Raw genomic sequence first — 18594 nt, 5'->3', positions numbered from 1 at the left:
GGGGCGCAGTGGCGCAGTGGGTTGGACCACAGTCCTGCTCTCCGGTGGGTCTGGGGTTCGGGTCCCGCTTGGGGTGCCTTGCGGCGGACTGGCGTCCCGTCCTGGGTGTGTCCCCTCCCCCTCTGGCCTTACGCCCTGTGTTGCCGGGTAGGCTCCGGTTCCCCGTGACCCTGTATGGGACAAGCGGTTCTGAAAATGTGTGTGTGTGTGTGTGTGTATTTAACATAGCAGCCCACCTGAAAAGATGTGTAATTTTCTGTTTTTTTTTTTTTTTCATTATAAGCTATTTCTTTCTACAGTTTTATTTTCCCTAGAATCTATTTAGTGTCCTTGGTATAAGAAATGTCAGTAATGGTGATGTTAATTTTGGTCAGTGTAGGTAGCTGAGCATTCCAGTAAGTTAATGTAAGTACCACAGGTGCACCAACACAATCCTGTTTGATTAAGGGCCAAGAGGATGCTGGAGGAAAACCAGACAGATGTAGCATACCTGCAAGGTTCAGTGCTGCTGTGTAGGAGTAGCTACAATTTGACGTGAAGTATGAATCAGGAGCTGATGTGGGATGAGTAGAAGTCCAGATTTCACATATCCATTTCTTAATATAAGCACAATGAAAAAACGAAAATGCTCTCTTTGTAGGGGACAAAAAACATAGAGACTGATGGTATGGCTTTTTATTTCCTTGGTTTTCAAGGTCTGAATTTCCCAGTATGTAAAAATACATGTATTAGAGAAATAAATGTTTAATATAATCAACTGCAGGCACTGTAATCTTTTCCTCCTACAGCATAGCCTCTAGGGAGTCTTATGGCATATTGTGTTTACATGTGCAGATTCTTTTTTTTAATTCCAATATTTAATGTAGGTTTTTAGTGAGGACCTAAAATACAATGGGCCTAACTCATGGTGGTTTGTTACCTCAACAATACCTTAACTGCATTTTAACTTCTTATGGTTTCTCTCACCTTGTCTCCCTTCCCAGGTCCCTCTGCAGCCCGGCCAGTCCTTCAAGTTCACAGTCTTGGAGACACTGGACCGCATCAAGGAGGAGTTCCAGTTCCTCCAGGCACAGTACCACAGGTAGGCCTGGAACCACAAGTGAATTAAAATCTAATTTGTATTTAGTTGCATGTTAACTGCACTTAAAACTTCCCCTACTTTTAGTATGTTTATGTGAATGTGTGTATACACACATGTAATACTGTGTGTGTAGGTATTTGTATATACAGTATCTGCCAGACATTTTATGTAACACAGATATATTAGTAAACTGAGTATTTCCTTGCACTCTTATCTTTTTCCACATTTCAAGTTTGTATAAATTACATTATACTATGCAAAGCTGTGAAACTTGCTGACCAGATTAGATGTTCCTCCTACTTTACTTTGAAACCACAATTATAATTCATTGTTGTCGTACCTTAAATGAGCCTGCAGATAATGCCCTGACACCCAGAACTGTTTATAATACCATGGAGAAAGATCCATATTGTGTGTGGGGGCATTTTCCAGGTGGGACCCTGAATCATCCTGGAAATTTTTGCTTTCCTGTTCATCTGAAACGTAAACGGTCTCCATGACAGTGATATACGTCTTTGAGGACTGGGGTCCAGGTGGTCCTGTCCTGGCTGCTGAGCTCGAGCACGTGTGTGGTCACGTGCAGGTTTATGAGCAGCGCTGAAGTGAGCTGGGGCTGCATTGCTGTTTATTCCTACAGCCTGAAGCTGGAGTGCGAGAAACTGGCGAGTGAGAAGACAGAGATGCAGAGGCACTACATCATGGTGAGTGACCCACCTTATTCCCTGCAACAGACTTCATTTTGGTCCAATGGACCACACTCCCACACCTGTTCAGTAGAGATGCGGATTTTCGGTTCATAATAATACCGATCCTTATGAACTGCCTGCTATTAAACACAAAGAACAAAATTATCCATTTCATCTGTGCGGGTATTCTTTTAACAGAGACACAGTGTGACTGCAGAAACAACAGATGCATTTCTCTCTGTACAGCTTGAACTGATTTGCGTTTCCCGGACTACAGAATATTTCTGTGTATTACAAGCCAACTGCATCTTACAAACAGACAGCACAGTCCTGGAAGTGATCTAAACCTTCTGCTGAAAAACTCAAAGTTTAGCAAACTTAAATCAGAAAGAGCCATGTATTTAATATAATTCTGTACAGTGAATACTCTTTTTTTTTTAAACAGATCACAGCTTGTGGTGTAGAGTTGACCTGTGCAATATCTATGTGTGTGTCTATATTATATATATATATATAGGGGTGCAGTGGCGCAGCGGGTTTGGCTGGGTCCTGCTCTCCGGTGGGTCTGGGGTTTGAGTCCTGCTTGGGGTGCTTTGCGGCAGACTGGCGTCCCGTCCTGGGTGTGTCCCCTCCCCCTCCAGCCTTACACCCTGTGTTGCCGGGTTAGGCTCCGGTTCGCCGCGACCCTGCATGGGACAAGTGGTTTCAGACAATGTGTGTGTGTGTGTATATATAGACACACGCAGTCCTCAGTTGTTTTATTTATATATATATATATATATATATATATATATATATATATATATATATATATATATATATATATGTGTGTATATATATATATGTGTGTATATATATATATATATATATATGTGTGTATATATATATATATATATGTGTATATATATATATATGTGTGTATATATATATGTGTGTGTGTGTCACAACTGAGGACTCGAGACTAAGGACAGTGGATGCGGATACGGGGTGATTCATTGGAGATTCGGAGGATCAAAGCAATTCTCGTGGTCAGGGGCAGGCGAAGGTCCAAACTCAAGAGGCGAACGTTGTACCAGGGTGATCCAAAGATGTGGTCGAAGGGACGAGGTGAAGGTTGTGGCTTTGGGAGACAGGATTTGGGAATTTGGAGACAGGTAGGGGGATCAAAGAAGGGAGATGTAGGGAGCAGGTCAGGAGAAGCAAGGCAAAGGTTCAGAAGCGCAAGGGGACGGTTGTCTCAATGAGATTCCGCTACTGGTGAGCGGTGGAGTGGTGCTCTTTATACCCTGCTGATTACGACCATATGCTTGTCGTTGAGGCATAAGTGTGACAGTATATACATAGTATAGACACACACTTATTCATTTAGCTGGAGCTTTTCTCCAAAGTGACTTATAATGCACAATATAAAGTATTTAGCTCACACAACGTGAAACATATCTTTGGACTGTCAGAGGAAACCCCAGCACCAGGAGGATAAGCCAAACATGCGGAGAACATGAAAACTCCACACAGACTGAATGCAGATCAAATCTGCATCCTTATTGTTTTACGTTCTCCTGCCCATCAATGGTATCTCAGCAGGTTTCTCGGCTCTGCGATCAAGTATTCCGAAAGGCATTCCTTGTCCGTAGAAAACTAGGGACATTTGATCAACCTTTAAACCTGCATCGGATATATTAAATGTCAGGTTGTGTTTGTCAGAAAAGCTGTGGTCAGCAAGAACACCAATTCCGAGCAGCCGTGATGACAAGCCAGAGTGAAAACTCTTGAGGCTCATGATTTAGACCAACGTTCAAACTGTTTTCAGACAAGCGCAGCACTAGTTTCCATGTGACGCTATGCACTATGTAAATGTGATCCGGAGCCTGTCTTTGTGGGTATTTTGCACACATGCATACCTATGCTCATAAAAAGTGTGTGTTCATGCCTGTAAGACTGTCTACGAAGAGTGCATGTGTACACGCAATCCCTCAATGTGTGAAGCCAATGTAAGGCTGTGTGTGTGCCTGCCTGGGAGGGTGAGGGCGGGTGTAGCACAAAAAAGCACAAGCACAGACACGTAAATAATGTGAAGTAACAATGACTCACTGCTTCCCAGAGAGAAGATAACCCAGAAGGCTATATTTAGGCAGTTAGACCTGTCATGTACATGAAGACTTGTTTCGACAGGCAGTGCGTTATATTCTTTATGCATGTACAATTTTTCTGTTTTTTTTTTTTTTTTTTCACTTTTTTCTTTTTAAAATGCGGCACAGAATGTTCTTTCCTTTTTATTTTTCTGTGAATAATTTATGGAAAAATGATGGATTTGTAGCAGACAGGATTAATTGGTAGAGACAGGGTAGAACACTGGGTGTTTAAAAAGCTAAGACTTAAAGACTAAGTGTGAGGAAGTTCATTTTGGATATGTTGCACATCTGAGTGAGAATTCCCAGTGAAAGCAGCCTGTATGATCTTCTAACAACATAATGTGTGCCGCCTTTCGCTACTCCCTGTAAACAGTTTTTATTTTTTAAATTTCCCGTCTACTGTCATTTACATTTACATTTATTCATTTAGCAGACGCTTTTGTCCAAAGTGACGTACATCTCAGCAAAAGTACAATTTATGCATTACATTAAGAGAAAGAGACATGGCTGCAAACATGTGACTCAAGTAAACCTAGTTTGTTACCTACCACTTGCTACACCGAGGTTCATCATTCAAGTAGGTGCATAAAACACAGGATAGACAAATCCTGATACCCTCCTACCAATTTTTTTTTTTTTTAATATTATAAAATACACAAACAAGCAAATACAATGCCAGAGTAGTGGCTGAATAAAGGCTTTATCTGGTGATGCTCATGAAGTTACGGTCCATGAACATTTACACCGTACATGAGCTGGAGAGATCTTGGGTGAAATGGGTCCGGAAAAGGTGAGTTTTCAGACCCTTCTTGAATGTAGACATAGTTTCCGAAGTTCTGAGTGAGAGGGGAAGGTCATTCCACCACAACGGACCCAGAACCAAGAACCTCCGTGCTTTACCTTTCATGTGCGGGACCATCAAGAGAGCAGAAGCAGACGTCGCACAGCTCTTTAGGCTAATTTAAATCTATTGAAATTACATTTGTAAATTTAAGTTTGATAACATGCACAGGCGACTGTCATCATTGTCTGGAAATGGTGGACCATATGTTGCAGACACAGTGCGTGAAGATGTACCCTCTGTAGAGCAAGTGCGAGGCCTGCTGGCTGCCAGTATGATGGCCATCGTGGCGGTCACTCACCTGCAGCGGGCCGTGTTTGAGGTCGGGGGGGTCAGGGGGATTGATTCACCCTTCGACGCTCATCTGTCTGACTCACGCTGACTTGCTTTGCTCTGTTCAGGAACATCACTGGCTGTTTGGTCAAGAGCTGGAGAGCTGGAGGGTTAGAAGAAGGGGTTGAGGTACAAGGTTATAGTAAGGATGTGAAAATGAATGCTCCCCCAGTAAGGGAAATGTTTCCCTGACATGCAGTGGTGTGTGATCTCTTGGGGATTTTAAAAAAAAAAATGCGACAGATGTACCAAAGATTGCATATGTTTTAAGAGCCTAAAACCAATTGCAGCTGAATTTGTACTGTATAGTGATATGTAGCAAGTCGACATTATGAAAAATATTGGCTGGAGCAATAACGCTTTACTGAATACGAAGCGTCATGGAAGAAACATCTACTGAATTTCATCATACTTACTTTTATTTACTTAACTGATGTTTTTTTTTTTTTCCAAAAATGTCTTACAACGGGGGGCGCGGTGGCGCAGTGGGTTGGACCACAGTCCTGCTCTCCGATGGGTCTGGGGTTCAAGTCCTGCTTGGGGTGCCTTGCGACGGACTGGCATCCTGTCCTGGGTGTGTCCCCTCCCCCTCCGGCCTTATGCCCTGAGTTGCCGGATACGCTCCGGTTCCCCGCGACCCCGTATGGGACAAGCGGTTCAGAAAGTGTGTGTGTGTGTGTGTGTGTGTGTGTGTGTGTGTGTGTGTGTGTGTGTGTGTGTGTGTGTGTGTGTGTGTGTGAACCAAAGGGGGATGTAGTGGCACAGTGGTGCAGTGGGTTTGACTGGGTCCTGCTCTCCGGTGGGTCTGGGGTTCAGGTCCTGCTTGGGGTGCCTTGCGACGGACTGGCGTCCCGTCCTGGGTGTGTCCCCTCCCCCTCCGGCCTTACGCCCTGAGTTGCCGGGTGGGCTCCGGTTCCCCGTGACCCCGTATGGGACAAGCGGTTCAGAAAATGTGTGTGTGTGTGTGTGTGTATATCGATTATTTTAAATTAATTGTTTTATTATTTGAATGAAGATTGATACCATCATCTGTGTGTTCTGATAAATCAGATAGCTTAGGTTCCTGTTACTCGTACCTTGGGAAGAGGAAGAAAATTGTTAAAAGCGGGCACTCACATGGAAAGTTGACTACTGCAGTGTTGTAGCACAGAAAATGTTAAAATTAGATGTTTAATATGCTAAAAATTTACTCTACATTAATTCTGTGATCTGTCAGTCTAGTGACACATTGAATGCATATTTTGTAAGTTACATAAACATGCATAATTATGGATTGTTCAGACAAAAACAGAAATGTCCTATTAAAATTATTATATCCAGTAATGTTAATAAAGCTCCGGTAAGACTCCTTTAGGCCACTGTTTATACTATTAAATAGTATGTTCAACTGTCATGAAAAGACAGGCATCAAATGTGTGTTCAGCTATTTCAGAATTGTCTACACAATATCAGATTATATATATATATATATATATATATATATACACACACACACAAAAGTGCAAATTCCTAACTGAAGGTTCAGTAAACTAACTCTGTGTTAATATGGGAGGAGATTAAGATCAGGATCTGAACACAGAGATCAACTCCTGTATACATAGTCATCACTGAGCTTGATCACCTTCAATTAAACTGTGCAGGGAATCATCTCTCAAGTCTGGAAGCTCATTCAAACGGTTCAGAATATTTCCTCCAGAGAGTGTCTGACACCCACTCAAAATTACACATCAGATAAAAAGGGGATCAGAGTACTAAATGTAGAGCACTTTAATAGCATTAATATCTAAAACAAAAACTCAGTTGAGTTCCAGAAATTCGCATGAACACCCTAAGAGGCAATAGACACAATTAGCATAATGACATTGCTCAGGAGTTAAGGTTACACACGTGTGTGAACGGATTAGTTTGGGGCGCTCTCAGTACATGGGAAGTCCAGTGGCATACAGATGCTCCTCGACTTATGACGGTTCAACTTACGATTTTTCGACTTTACGATGGTGAGCTGTCAATATACATTCAGTGGGAACCATACTTTAAATTTTGATTTTTCTCCCGGACAAGCGATATGCAGAGCGATAATCTCTCGCAATGCTGTGCCGCGGCAGTGATCTGCATCTCCCAGTCTGGTGTGTATTAAGTGTATTAAATGAATTTTCGACTTACAATATTTTCGACTTGCGATGGGTTTCACAGAACGCAACCCCATCGTAAGTCGGGGTCGACCTGTACAAGGAGCTCTGTAAGTGCAGCAGCGGAAGTTGGATGGCGCCCCCTGCTTCCATGGACTGTCAAACATTTTCTCCCCCATACAAGACTTGGTCTGCTGTAAGCAAGATGCACCTTGCTCAAAAATGATTAAACATTGAAAAAAAGAAAATAAACCAGTACAAAACAATGATGATATATGCTTTATGACTTGTAAAAATACACCCTAAGGAAGCTATTGAAACTCTGGTACATACTCTGAAAATTCACTGTCAGCTAAATAGATGAGACTTAATGCTTCTGACTTTTGTCTGGCATCACTTTTTACTCTGGTAGAATGAAAAGTTGCATACAGTTTTACATCCCTGCAAAATTAAATGTTCTTAATAGAATGTATCGCTTGAGTTTATTGGACATATTTATCAAACTGAACTATTGTGGAAAGCTCCCTTGTGCAGGTCTGTGCTGTTGAGGGGAAATATTCTAGGCTGGCTGTGTATCTGACAGATACCTCACTTTCAACCTGCCGACTGCTATACTGTCATCAAGCTCCACTCGGTAAATATGGATTCCTGCTTGGATAAACAGCCTTTCTGCAGTCAAGCATACCTTTTTATTGCTGGCGGTGTAGTGTGTAACCTGATACGATTCAAGTAGTATCCTGCGTTTTTCTGTGTACGTCTGTATATCTGTCTTACTCTTTAATTTTTCCCCACACACCTTTAATTTTTTCTCTGCTCTATTTTTTTCCATTAAGCCATCAATTGCTTGAATTTTTCAGCTGAAAATTTTGATAATATCAAGGGTATGTTTTAATGCTGTATATCAGTGTTTGATGCTTTCGTTTCTTGTCCAGAAATGTATGTCTAAGAATGTTGTTTTAATGAATGTGGTTCAGCTTGAGGTATTGGCTTCGTTTGATCCCTTAGACACGAACTTTGTGGCGCAGAAGTTTTACTGCAGGATTCTGAGCTTGACAGCAGAGTTTGTTCTAACCAAAAATGAAGGCGTTTGAGAAGAATGGGAGATTTCCAGAGAGAAAATGGATCTAAGAAGTGGGAGACAAAGGGGGATGACTGAGTGAGAAGTGTGGAAGGAGAAAGACAACCTCTTGCTGTGAGGGTGAAGGGGTGAGATGAGACTTCAGAGCGAAAGGCTGACTGGTTCTAGCCGAGAGGTGGAGAAGGTCAAAGGTGATGAGCAGGTGAAAGAGGCTCTTCTTGTTCCATGTTCCTGCTCATCATGATCCACTCTTTCTGCAATTCATTGTCTGCCTGTTGCTTTGGCTCTGTATTTAGCGTGCTCCAATCCTTTGACAAAGACATGCGCAGATGCTCTGCATGTACTGTAATCCAGGTGAATTTAAACTTAAGAACATATTCAAGAGATAGAATCCAGCCTATTTTTCTAATTTCATGATTAGATGTATGTTGGTTGACTGCATTTGAACAGTGTAACCAGGAAGAGTACTTGTAATTGGTTCGTTGTTTTTCATGTGCTTTTTATATTTTTTCCACAGTACTATGAGATGTCCTATGGATTGAACATTGAAATGCACAAACAGGTAAGACATACCTCTTAGATATCTTTTCCATTATGGCTGAATACCAGTCAACCGTTTTCTTCAGTTCTGCAAAGGTACCGGCTCATAAACACACACACACACACACACACACACACACACACACACACAGTCTGAAGCCACTTGTCCCAAGCGGGGTCACGGTGAGCCAGAGCCTAACCCGGCAACACAGGGTGCAAGGCTCGGGGGGAGGGGACACACCCAGGACGGGATGCCAGTCTGCTGCAAGGCACCCGAAGCAGGACTTGAACCCAAACCCCACTGGAGAGCAGGCCCTGGCGAAACCCACTGCACCACCGCTCCCCCCTTAGATCATAAACTCTTTCCAGGAAAAGTTGCTTTCAGCTTTAAGTCACAGAGGATGAAGCCTTTTGCACACACTCACAGTGCGCACTGGAGAACATGGTGCTGTGGCTGGGAAAGCCTCCAGTCTTTAAACGCGATTGGCCCTCGATACTCTTCTTCCGCATCTTTAGAGGTATCGTGTTGTCCACTTGAGTAGTGGCATCATCCAAGGTGACACGCAGGCTTGTGAGATACTGAAATGTGCTGGCATTGCAGTGGCCTCAGTGTCACCATGATGAGGAGAGCCAGGCTCCACTGAGGTTGCTGTAGACCAATGACTGACCCAGTTTCCACAGCTGGAGGGAGACAGGAAACACCAAGAGAGCTTCCACTTTGTGAAAAGGCTTTCTGTAGATACTCTAGGATAGAAAGTAACCTTAGTCTATTCTCCTCTGTCAGGTAGCTATATATCTGTTTATTTATTTACTTATTTTGATTATTTTACTAGGTAGCCTGTTGGCTTCCTTATTGTATGGCCTGAAATGTATGTGTGTGTGTGTGTATGTGTGTTAATTTAGTTCTTGCCCTAATTCCCATTCTCTTGAAGTGAATTCCACACAGCGACCTGATTCTTACTGTGCTTCGGAAGGAAGGAATGTCACTACTGTTTTGCATTATGAACAGTGCTGATAAACCCGTCAATGGTTTCACTCTAGAATGCACAAGAGCAGATGCAGTGATTCTTATCGGAATCGCTGTAGGGAGACGCAGTGCCTCATCGTTATGCATACATTTCCGCTGTACCAATCAGCAGACCCTTAAGGACACATGAAACAGCTGGCAGACCTTCATACTCCCATGGTTTTCATTGTGGGTCACATGACCACCTGGTGTGTGTGTGTGTGTGTGTGTGTGTGTGTGTGTGTGTGTGTGTGTGTGTGTGTGTGTGTGTATGTTTGCCTTGGCCTGACCCAGAATTCTGTTCTCTCAGTGGACCTCTGTGGGTTTTTGCACCCCCCACCCCTCAAAATCAAGGTGCCCAGCTATAATATTGTGTGTATCCATATTTAGACACCCATGCATATGCTCTGTATATACTTAGAGCTTTATGTGTATTCCCTCAGTTCAGTTTTAGCAGAGCTTGTGACCTGAATCCTAAAGATCATCTGTGGTTGTCATCCATACTGGGGCTTTGCTTTAATGCCTTCATTTTCAGCAAACTGATTTTGCTTTTAATAGGATTCGCTCTCTCCCTTCCTTCTCTCCACCTCCTCCCCTTTGTAATCCCAGGCTGATCTCTGTGGTTTTGGCTTTTTTTTTTCTCTACCATTTATTTAAAGAACTGGATTAGGATGTGGGTGTTTATATGGGTCAGTTGAACGGGGCAGGGGGTTGGGCCAGATTGTCTGTGTGTCTGTGTGCGCACGCATGTGTCCGTGTGTTTGCATTCATTTCGATGTTTATCTGCAACCATGTGTGCTCAGGCCTCGCCATCCATGTGCTGCATGCAGACTCTTTTCTAATAGATAGCGTTGCTTTCTGAGCAGTGAGGGTGATGTCATGTTTTTGGAATGGGTGCGATTGTTAAAAATTCCCTACAGCTTGTCCTTCAGCACACTGGGTTTGTCGCTCCGCCACTGGGTACTGTGTTTCAGCAGATGCCACGGTACATGTCTATCTGTGTGTATACATAACGCGTGCGTGTCGTGTGTGTGTCTGTCAGATTTTTTATGTGGTTCGCCTGTGGTCCACACTTGACTGCCCGTAGAAAAAGATAATGTCTATCTTTTTTAAATTGTGGCAGTATTTCTGAGTTTTATATAGCAATGTGCTTGGAGAAGAGTTACTGCTGTGCTTGGGTTAAGGCATCAGTGCGCGAATGTGTGTTTTCAGGCTGACGGGTGCTGTCCTTACACTGGGCTATAAGAGGCATTGTTAAAAATAACCGTACTTGAGGACTGAAGCAGAATTCTGGCTGCAGGACTGCCTTTGCACAGATGCTCTTTAGAGCGGCTATTCTTTGTCTGTGTCAGCTTCTGCCCGTACTTGTGTGTCGGTGTGTAAGTCACTACTGCACAGTCATGTGCGTCCGTTATGTACGCCGCTCTTTCGCAGCGATGTGCGTTTTTCTTTCATCAGCTCCATTTTGTGTTTGTTTTCTCTGCCCACAATTGAAATGCTGATTTTTTTTTTTTTTTTTTCTGATGTCAGTGACTGTTCACACACGTGGCTTTATTTGTACGTATGACCGTTTGTGTGTTGATCAGTGTGAACTCCGCAGTTGTTCCGTGTATGTCTCTTTTTGCATATGTGTGTACATATGTCTGCGTGTTGCTGTGCATGCGTGTGTGTGCGCGCGCGCACATGTGCCCACATGTGCCTGTCTGCTGGTGCATCACTTATTGCATTTTCTCTCTCCCTCCTTCCCGTCCTGCTCTCCCCAAATGGAGAGGCCATCAATCAGAAGAGGGAGGCTGGGGGTATGGCTCCGTGCCAGGGAAGCGAGCCTGGCACTCTGCCCAGAGAGACAAGGGGTGGGGGCTGGAGTTTAGAGGGAGTGTTGGAGTGAGGGAGACAGAGGGAGGGCGCGGGTGCGAGAGAGAGCGAGAGAGAGAGAGAGAGAGAGAGAGAGAGAGAATGAAAGGAGTGCGGCAGATGAGGGAAAAGATCTCAGCCCTGTTAGTGAATACCTCTGTGCCTGTGACCACAATCGGGGAGTGATTAGGCCACTGCTCGGCACAAATATTTGCCTTTAAATGTTTGCAGAGAAAGGGAACTGTTCCATTAGGCAGCCGGTGGAGAGCGATAAGCATTAGTGCGCATCCTGGGGCACACCGCACTGCCTGGGACGGAGGGGAGCGTGGGGCTGAAACAGGTTCTCGCTCTGCAGGGCAGGCTTCTGCGGCCCCTGCCCCGGGAACAGTGCCCGTACGCTGCCGCCACGTCCTCACTAAGGACCCAGCTCTGTACGCACTGTCAATCAGCAAAATAATCAGCGGGAAAAAGCGCAAAACTCTAGGTGTGCATTACAAAGCTATAAATACCATTATAAATAAATACAAAGCCTATAAATACTCTTGGAGCTTCATTGAATTAGTTTTGACATCTACTCATTACAGGCTCAGAAAGGCAGTGAAAATGAAAATGCTTGAATTTCTTTGTGGAAGTTGATATCTGAGGTTGTGCCAGACTATGTACAGATTCATGTAGTTATAAGGAAGTATTTTTTTATTTCTTTGCCATTACAGTATTTTTGGAAACAATTTTTGCATGTCTTCTAATATAAATTATGTTGGCATTCATGCGCTGTCCAGAGTGTAAGATGAAGCATAGGGCAACCAGTGTGGTTATTAGCATTTGGTGTCAGAGGACAGTAGCTGGTCTTGTGTCTTTGTATTGAGTGTGGAATCTTAGTGGGATTTGAACCTACAACCTTTGCATCTAAAGGTAGCAGTGCCAGCCACTATGTTACCGGCTGTCCAGGTCTGTCCATACTGCAAAGCATTCTGAAATAACATCTTCGAATTTAAGGTGTATTCATACTATATACCTTAGGCTGTGCGGAAATTAGGGATGTGTTTCTATGAGGATTATGTTGAGGGTTGGATGTAGTGCTCAGAGACTATAATGTATATGTTGTTTAGGTTTTAGCATTTGTAAGAATACATAACACTTTCTTCACATTACTCGTGCAGCTTGCCTTCTCTCTCTCATAGCCGTGCACACACGCAGATACACTCTGCCTGCCAAATGCGTAAACTCAGTCACTACCATCGGATATACGGGATCTAGTGCTTCTTTCAAGGCTACTTCTTTATTTGTCCTCCTACTCATGGCCTCGGCTCACTAAAGTTTCCCTGAAAGCTTCTTGTCATCTTAATGGGTTGTGTTACCGGTGTTTTTCCATAACATCGAGAACAGACTCTGACTCCTGTTTCTAACGAACATTTGTGATTTGATGAGCTCTTCCGATCTCCAGAAAAAAGAAGAATGTGCGTCTTTGCTGATATGTGCTGTTTTTTTACTTTATGCTGACTGACCCAGCAGTAGCTGTGCTCTCCTGTTCGGGTGGTGGAGGCAGGGTCATTGTCGGACAGAAATCGGGGTGAAGTCTGGGTCCGCTTCTGCCTTCAACGCTGCACCGTTCTGTGCCGTGCCAGGAACATGTGTTATACAGGGGCGTGGGGTCACTGTGAAGGAGAGGGGTAAAGGGGGAGTGCTATAAGACAGGCTCTGAGGAGGAGTGTGCCAGGGGAGGAAAACGATGATGCGTGTCGATGAGGATGGGAGGTTTATGTGAGAGGGTGAGAGAGAGAGGATGCAGTGTGTTCACACATTAACAGAGAACTTTCTGTAGATGCAGAGAGCAAATGGCCGGAAGAAAGGCCCATTCATCCCTGTTTAAATACAGTTCTTTCTAGCGCCTCACAATGAAAAGCCATGCGAAATCACAAGCCTAATAGTACAGCTGGCTCCACAAGGCCTTTCCAGTGCTCACTGTTTATTATTTTTACACCTGTCTGTTTTACATGTGGCCTCACGTGAATCTCTCCTACTCCTCCCCCCACTCTGGGAGTGGTGATTATAATAAATAATAAATTATAAAATAATATAATTGTAGGTAGTTTACCATTATAAGCTGCTTCGGAAAAAAGGATTAGTTAGATATATAGGCAGTCCCCGGATTATGAACGTCCGACTTACAAACCATCCCCGTAAAGCCTATTATATTAAAAGTTGGAGTTACATACAATGAGTTGTAATAACAAACAGGGGCCACTTTGTGATGCTCATCAAAACATTGTGCGTCTACAGCGGTTCGTTGGCTTGTGGATCCGTGGGTCCGAGGTAGGACAAAGACTTTGTTCTTTTCAGTCGGACCATGTTGCTGTGAAGTATCTCGTGTGTGTTACTGTATTTGCTTTAATTTTTTTTTCTTTTTACCCTCCTAACCATGGCACCAAAGTGTAAATGTGATGCAAGTTATGATGATGCTTCGAAGAAAATGAAAACGATCACGACTGAAACTAAAATGTAAACAATAAAGCGATCGGAAAAAGGTGAAACGCCAATAAACGTTGGAAAAGCGTTAGGCTACAGTCGGTCAACTATCGGGACAATTTTAAAGGACAAAGTGAAAGTAACGGAGCATGTAAAGGCTCTGTCCCGGAATCTACAATTATCTGACTTACATACAAATTCGACTTAAAGACAGATTTAGGAAAGGAACTCGTTCGTAATCTGGGGACTGCCTGCAGCTCATTGAGCTATAGTACTCTTCTCCGAAGTAACTTGCTCATTTATATCACTGAGTAGCTTTCACTGTTTCAGTTCAAGGTAAATACTTCACAGGAGGTGGGATTCAAACCTGGAACCTCGAAGTCCACACACCTGCTACCCCTGACTGTGTTCTAATACCTTTCTGTTGTTTCCATCTCTTGCAGGCTGAGATTGTGAAGCGGCTCAGTGCTATCTGTGCTCAGATCATCCCCTTCCTCTCTCAGGAGGTAGGTTGGGGGTCTCCAGCAGGATGTCACAGTTGGGCTTCAGCAGCAGCAGTACGCTCAGCACAGCACTCCTGCTGCTCACCTACACCTCTTTCCGAGCAAGTGACATGCCAGAAGTTCATCTGAAATAAATGGAAAAAATGGAGGAAGCAGTTACGAGACCTGGAGAAAGGACCTGCCCAGCACAGATTAGATGGGTCCCGCTGATACCGTCAATTCCAAACACATGCGTTTTGGCACTGGTTCTCACCTCAGGTCCCGCCAGACAGTAGAGAGTACAAGTTTCCCAGCTCTTTTTTTAATGCTGACTTCCTCAGCACTCGGAGAGGCAGTCGAGCTGGTTCAATTAGCGCAATGATTAGTGTGCACACACTGTGGCCTGCCATGACCCTGGCTGGGAACCACTGCCTTACGGAGCAGAGCACAGAAAATGTTATGGTTATGGTTTCATCTTCTCTCAGTGCTTCCACATCATATCTCATGAAGCCTGTGTTGTCAGGCTCCCTGTGTTTTTCCAAAGCCGATGGACTAATTAAGTCTAAAAACAGATGCAGGAGAGCTATTTGAAGTGAGACGGTTAGGAGGGAGTGTGTTACTGCACGTCTTTGCTGAGCGTTCTCACCCTGCAGTGTGAATGTTCCGTGTTCAGGAAAGCCCCCCGCGCTACGTGTTTGTGGGCCCGCAGTCATCGGACGGCACGCCTCTAACTTTTGGAGGACTGTGTTCCCTTTTTCCCCAGCACCAGCAGCAGGTGGTACAGGCAGTGGAGAGAGCCAAGCAAGTCACAATGGCAGAGCTCAACGCCATCATTGGGGTGAGTCACCTTTGGCCTTGCTGTGAATGTACACATTGTGTTACCCATGAGCCTCAGTGGCTGGCAAACCTCACAGCACAGCTGAGTGCAAGGCTTTGATGGCCACTGCTGATCAGCAGTATGCCCTGCTGAAAATTTGCAGAGTCACACCTCGCTTTAGCGAACACAGTGCAGTGACACGCTGAACATGAGCTGATGCAGGAACGGTGCAGCCCCTTCTAATCTTCCTGAACTCTCTCTCTTCGCCTCTATTCCCCAGCAGCAGCAGCTCCAGCACCTCTCCCACCACACCCCTGGCATCCCACTCACACCCCACCCATCAGGCCTCTCCCTGGGGGGCAGCTCAGGGCTGCTGGCCCTCACTGGGGCCCTGGGGGTCCCACCCCACCTGGCCTCCAAAGATGAGCGGAACCTGCTAGATCCGGAACACCTGAGAGGTAGCGCTGCGCAGGGTTTCACCTGCACTCTCCACCGTCTGCTTTGTTTATCATTTTATCACATTATTTAGCAGCTGCTAAAATAATAGTGCAGTAATTTTCACTATTTCCTAACCTCTGATGGCACCCGTAATGAGTTTGCTGTGTACGGACCGAGTTAGAGGCTCTTAGCTGTTCTGTGCAACCACAGAATGAAAGATGGGGCAGAGAGAGGTGATAAAACAGCTCGTGTCCCACTCTTGGAGACACAGACATGTGTTTCGGTGTGTGTGTGTGTGTATGTGTGTGTGCTCACACATGTGCATGTGAGTGACACTGCCACAGAGTAACGTAGTGTGACACATAGACCCTGGAGAGCCCTGTTTATAGTGACCAGGGGGTGAGGGCACGGAAAACACTCCACATTGGTTGTTGTTGTGCTGCATGAGGGCAAGGTTTTTCAGGCTGACCTTGGTTTGCTGAGGGACCATTGTTATTATTATCTATACTGACGTCAACACCCCTCCCCCTTCTCTCTTTTCTCTCTCTCAGAAGGAGCGCCGAGCAGGGTGAGTATCACATGTTTATGTGTGTTTGCATAGCTATCTATCCATCAGTCTTTCACACAGGTATCCCTACCTGTTTGTGTGTGTGTCGCGTACGTCCGCTTTACAGTTTGTGTGTGTCTGTGTGCGTGAATAACTGAGCTAAAACCAGGAAGGAAGAAAGGAGAATATGTCGTTATTTGAGGAAGTAAGCAGAAAAAACCCAAGACAAAGATAGATCTACAGGTAAGGCTAATTGGTCCCTCCCCCCACACAGCAACGCATAGACGTGCACACATATGCATGAAGAGGGAGACATGATGAAATACAATAATTGATGCACCAGCAGACAGACACATGTAGACACACACACAGGTCACGTGACACGAGTAATCAGGACTGCGACACCAGGGGTGCTGAGGAGCTGGGAGGGGAGGGCTGTGAGTACCACGGTCGCTGTGGTCGTCCGTGCCCCGGGCCCCCTCCAGCATCCTTGTGGTGTTGCCGCTCGTCGGCACAGATGTAGAGCAGCTGCTCTCGCTCACCGTCACTCTGACGACTGGGCTCGCAGACGGAGGCAGTGTGGCGCTATGGAAAGCGAAGAAGAAGAGAAAAGGGAACGGCTTCACAGTGTCTCAGTGTTTGTCTGTTCTTTCATTGCTGTACGAACTCTTCTAAAGGCCTTGGCTATTCTTTGCTCTATGCAACCCTTTATTAACGTATATATAATTTAGTGAAAACTTACAGGCTTCTTTGCCTACATACAACCACTTATTTTCATTTGTTTAACTTTCCTAAGGATCGAAAGAATACAAGAGAATGCACAATGTTGGAAGTGTAAAGCTTTCTTTTTCTAAGAAACCGAAGAGAGAGAATAAAAAGTGAGGGAAGGTAGGAAGTGGGACAGTACAGTATGTATGAAACTACAGTCCTCTTTGTGGTTCCATCCTGTCAGAATTGTGTCTTTCATGTTCCTCTCTTAAAAAGTTCAGTGAAAGTTTCATTGAATTTTTATACCATACCCTTCCCAAAAAGTTTCCTCAAGGCACTTTTCCAAAGAATATAAATACAAATACAAGTGCAAAAATCACAGAGACCTGCAAGTATTAAAATGAGTAATAACAAAGATACACATTTATTGACTACTGTGGGAGAAAAGCCAGAGGGCAACCGAGGAGAGGAAGCAAAACTCGTAACACAGGTATGGGAGAAAAACATCTGGTTGCTCACCCATCCTGGACATCCCGACTCTACAATTATGACGAAATATTAGTGTTTAACAAGAGGTTTCTGGAGTGCTCAGGTGCATGTCCAGCCTGTCACCCATCTGGTCATCACATGGTCTTAAGGGGATCAGGGTTAGGCAGTACAACAGTAAGGACCTACTCCTGTAGTTCATCTAAAGCATGTCACACCCAGGGTTGTAAGAAGAGGGAGAAATGGTTAAAACATAAGGCCAATGGCAGTGCAAAAAAACCCACGGACAGCTAGACTGACCACAACATGGACAGTAGATCTAGCAGTACTGATCAGCATGTCTAAAGGAAAGGTAATGGGCTTTAAGTCTGGATTTAAATATACTCGCTGAAGAGGCGTCCCAATAGTGGCTTCTAAACTATTTCACAGTTTAGGGGCCTCATGACTGTAGCAATTTATTCAGTTTATTTATTTATTCTATTTATTACAAGAAAGCTTTCATTTTTTGATCAAAGAGAGCATTCTGGTTCTACATACTAATAAGTTCTAATAAATAATTATGGGCAAAAGCCTTCAGAGCCTAACGAGGAAGTGAGATATTAAAGTTTGTCATGAAGTTAAGTGGGAGTCACTGCTTTTGCCCTAGGAACCGACATAATATTGTCATTCTTTCTGGTTCTTGGAATTGTTTCTGGAGCATTCTGGAGCTTCATGGGAAAGGATTGCAACAGTAATGTCTGCTGTGCACAAATACTGACTTCAGCTGAAAAGAATCTTAATTTTACAATATTCCTACAATTCAGAAAACTTAGCCTGGATAATATGCGTAAGTGGTGAATAATACAAGCTGGGCAAAAAAAGCCTATATTCCTTGCTGATTGTGAGAAGCTAAAGCTTAAACCTTCATCTGACATAACAATCTGCCATATTTCCTCCAACTTTATTGTTAAAGAAATTCATAAAATCACAC

The 18594-nt window shown here is 44.2% G+C and overlaps 1 protein-coding gene across 3 annotated transcripts in view; it reads left to right on the top strand.

Moving 5' to 3' along the window:
* tle2b (TLE family member 2, transcriptional corepressor b) overlaps positions 1–18594 on the top strand; it is a 38494-nt gene that overhangs the window by 7105 nt on the left and 12795 nt on the right. For 2 of the 3 annotated variants that reach the window (XM_018728166.2, XM_018728164.2), the window contains exons 2-8: positions 984–1081; positions 1719–1782; positions 8798–8842; positions 14590–14652; positions 15392–15466; positions 15726–15903; positions 16435–16451. In XM_018728166.2, the coding sequence (XP_018583682.1) occupies positions 984–1081; positions 1719–1782; positions 8798–8842; positions 14590–14652; positions 15392–15466; positions 15726–15903; positions 16435–16451 (540 nt within the window). The remainder of the gene's footprint in view (positions 1–983; positions 1082–1718; positions 1783–8797; positions 8843–14589; positions 14653–15391; positions 15467–15725; positions 15904–16434; positions 16452–18594) is intronic. The other variant, XM_018728165.2, reaches the window with a different exon arrangement.

This window comes from Scleropages formosus, chromosome 9 (genome assembly GCF_900964775.1).
Source record: "Scleropages formosus chromosome 9, fSclFor1.1, whole genome shotgun sequence".
NCBI classification, from domain to species: domain Eukaryota; kingdom Metazoa; phylum Chordata; class Actinopteri; order Osteoglossiformes; family Osteoglossidae; genus Scleropages; species Scleropages formosus.
Note: the sequence above shows the minus strand (reverse complement) of the source record. Positions and strands in the feature narration are given on the sequence as shown.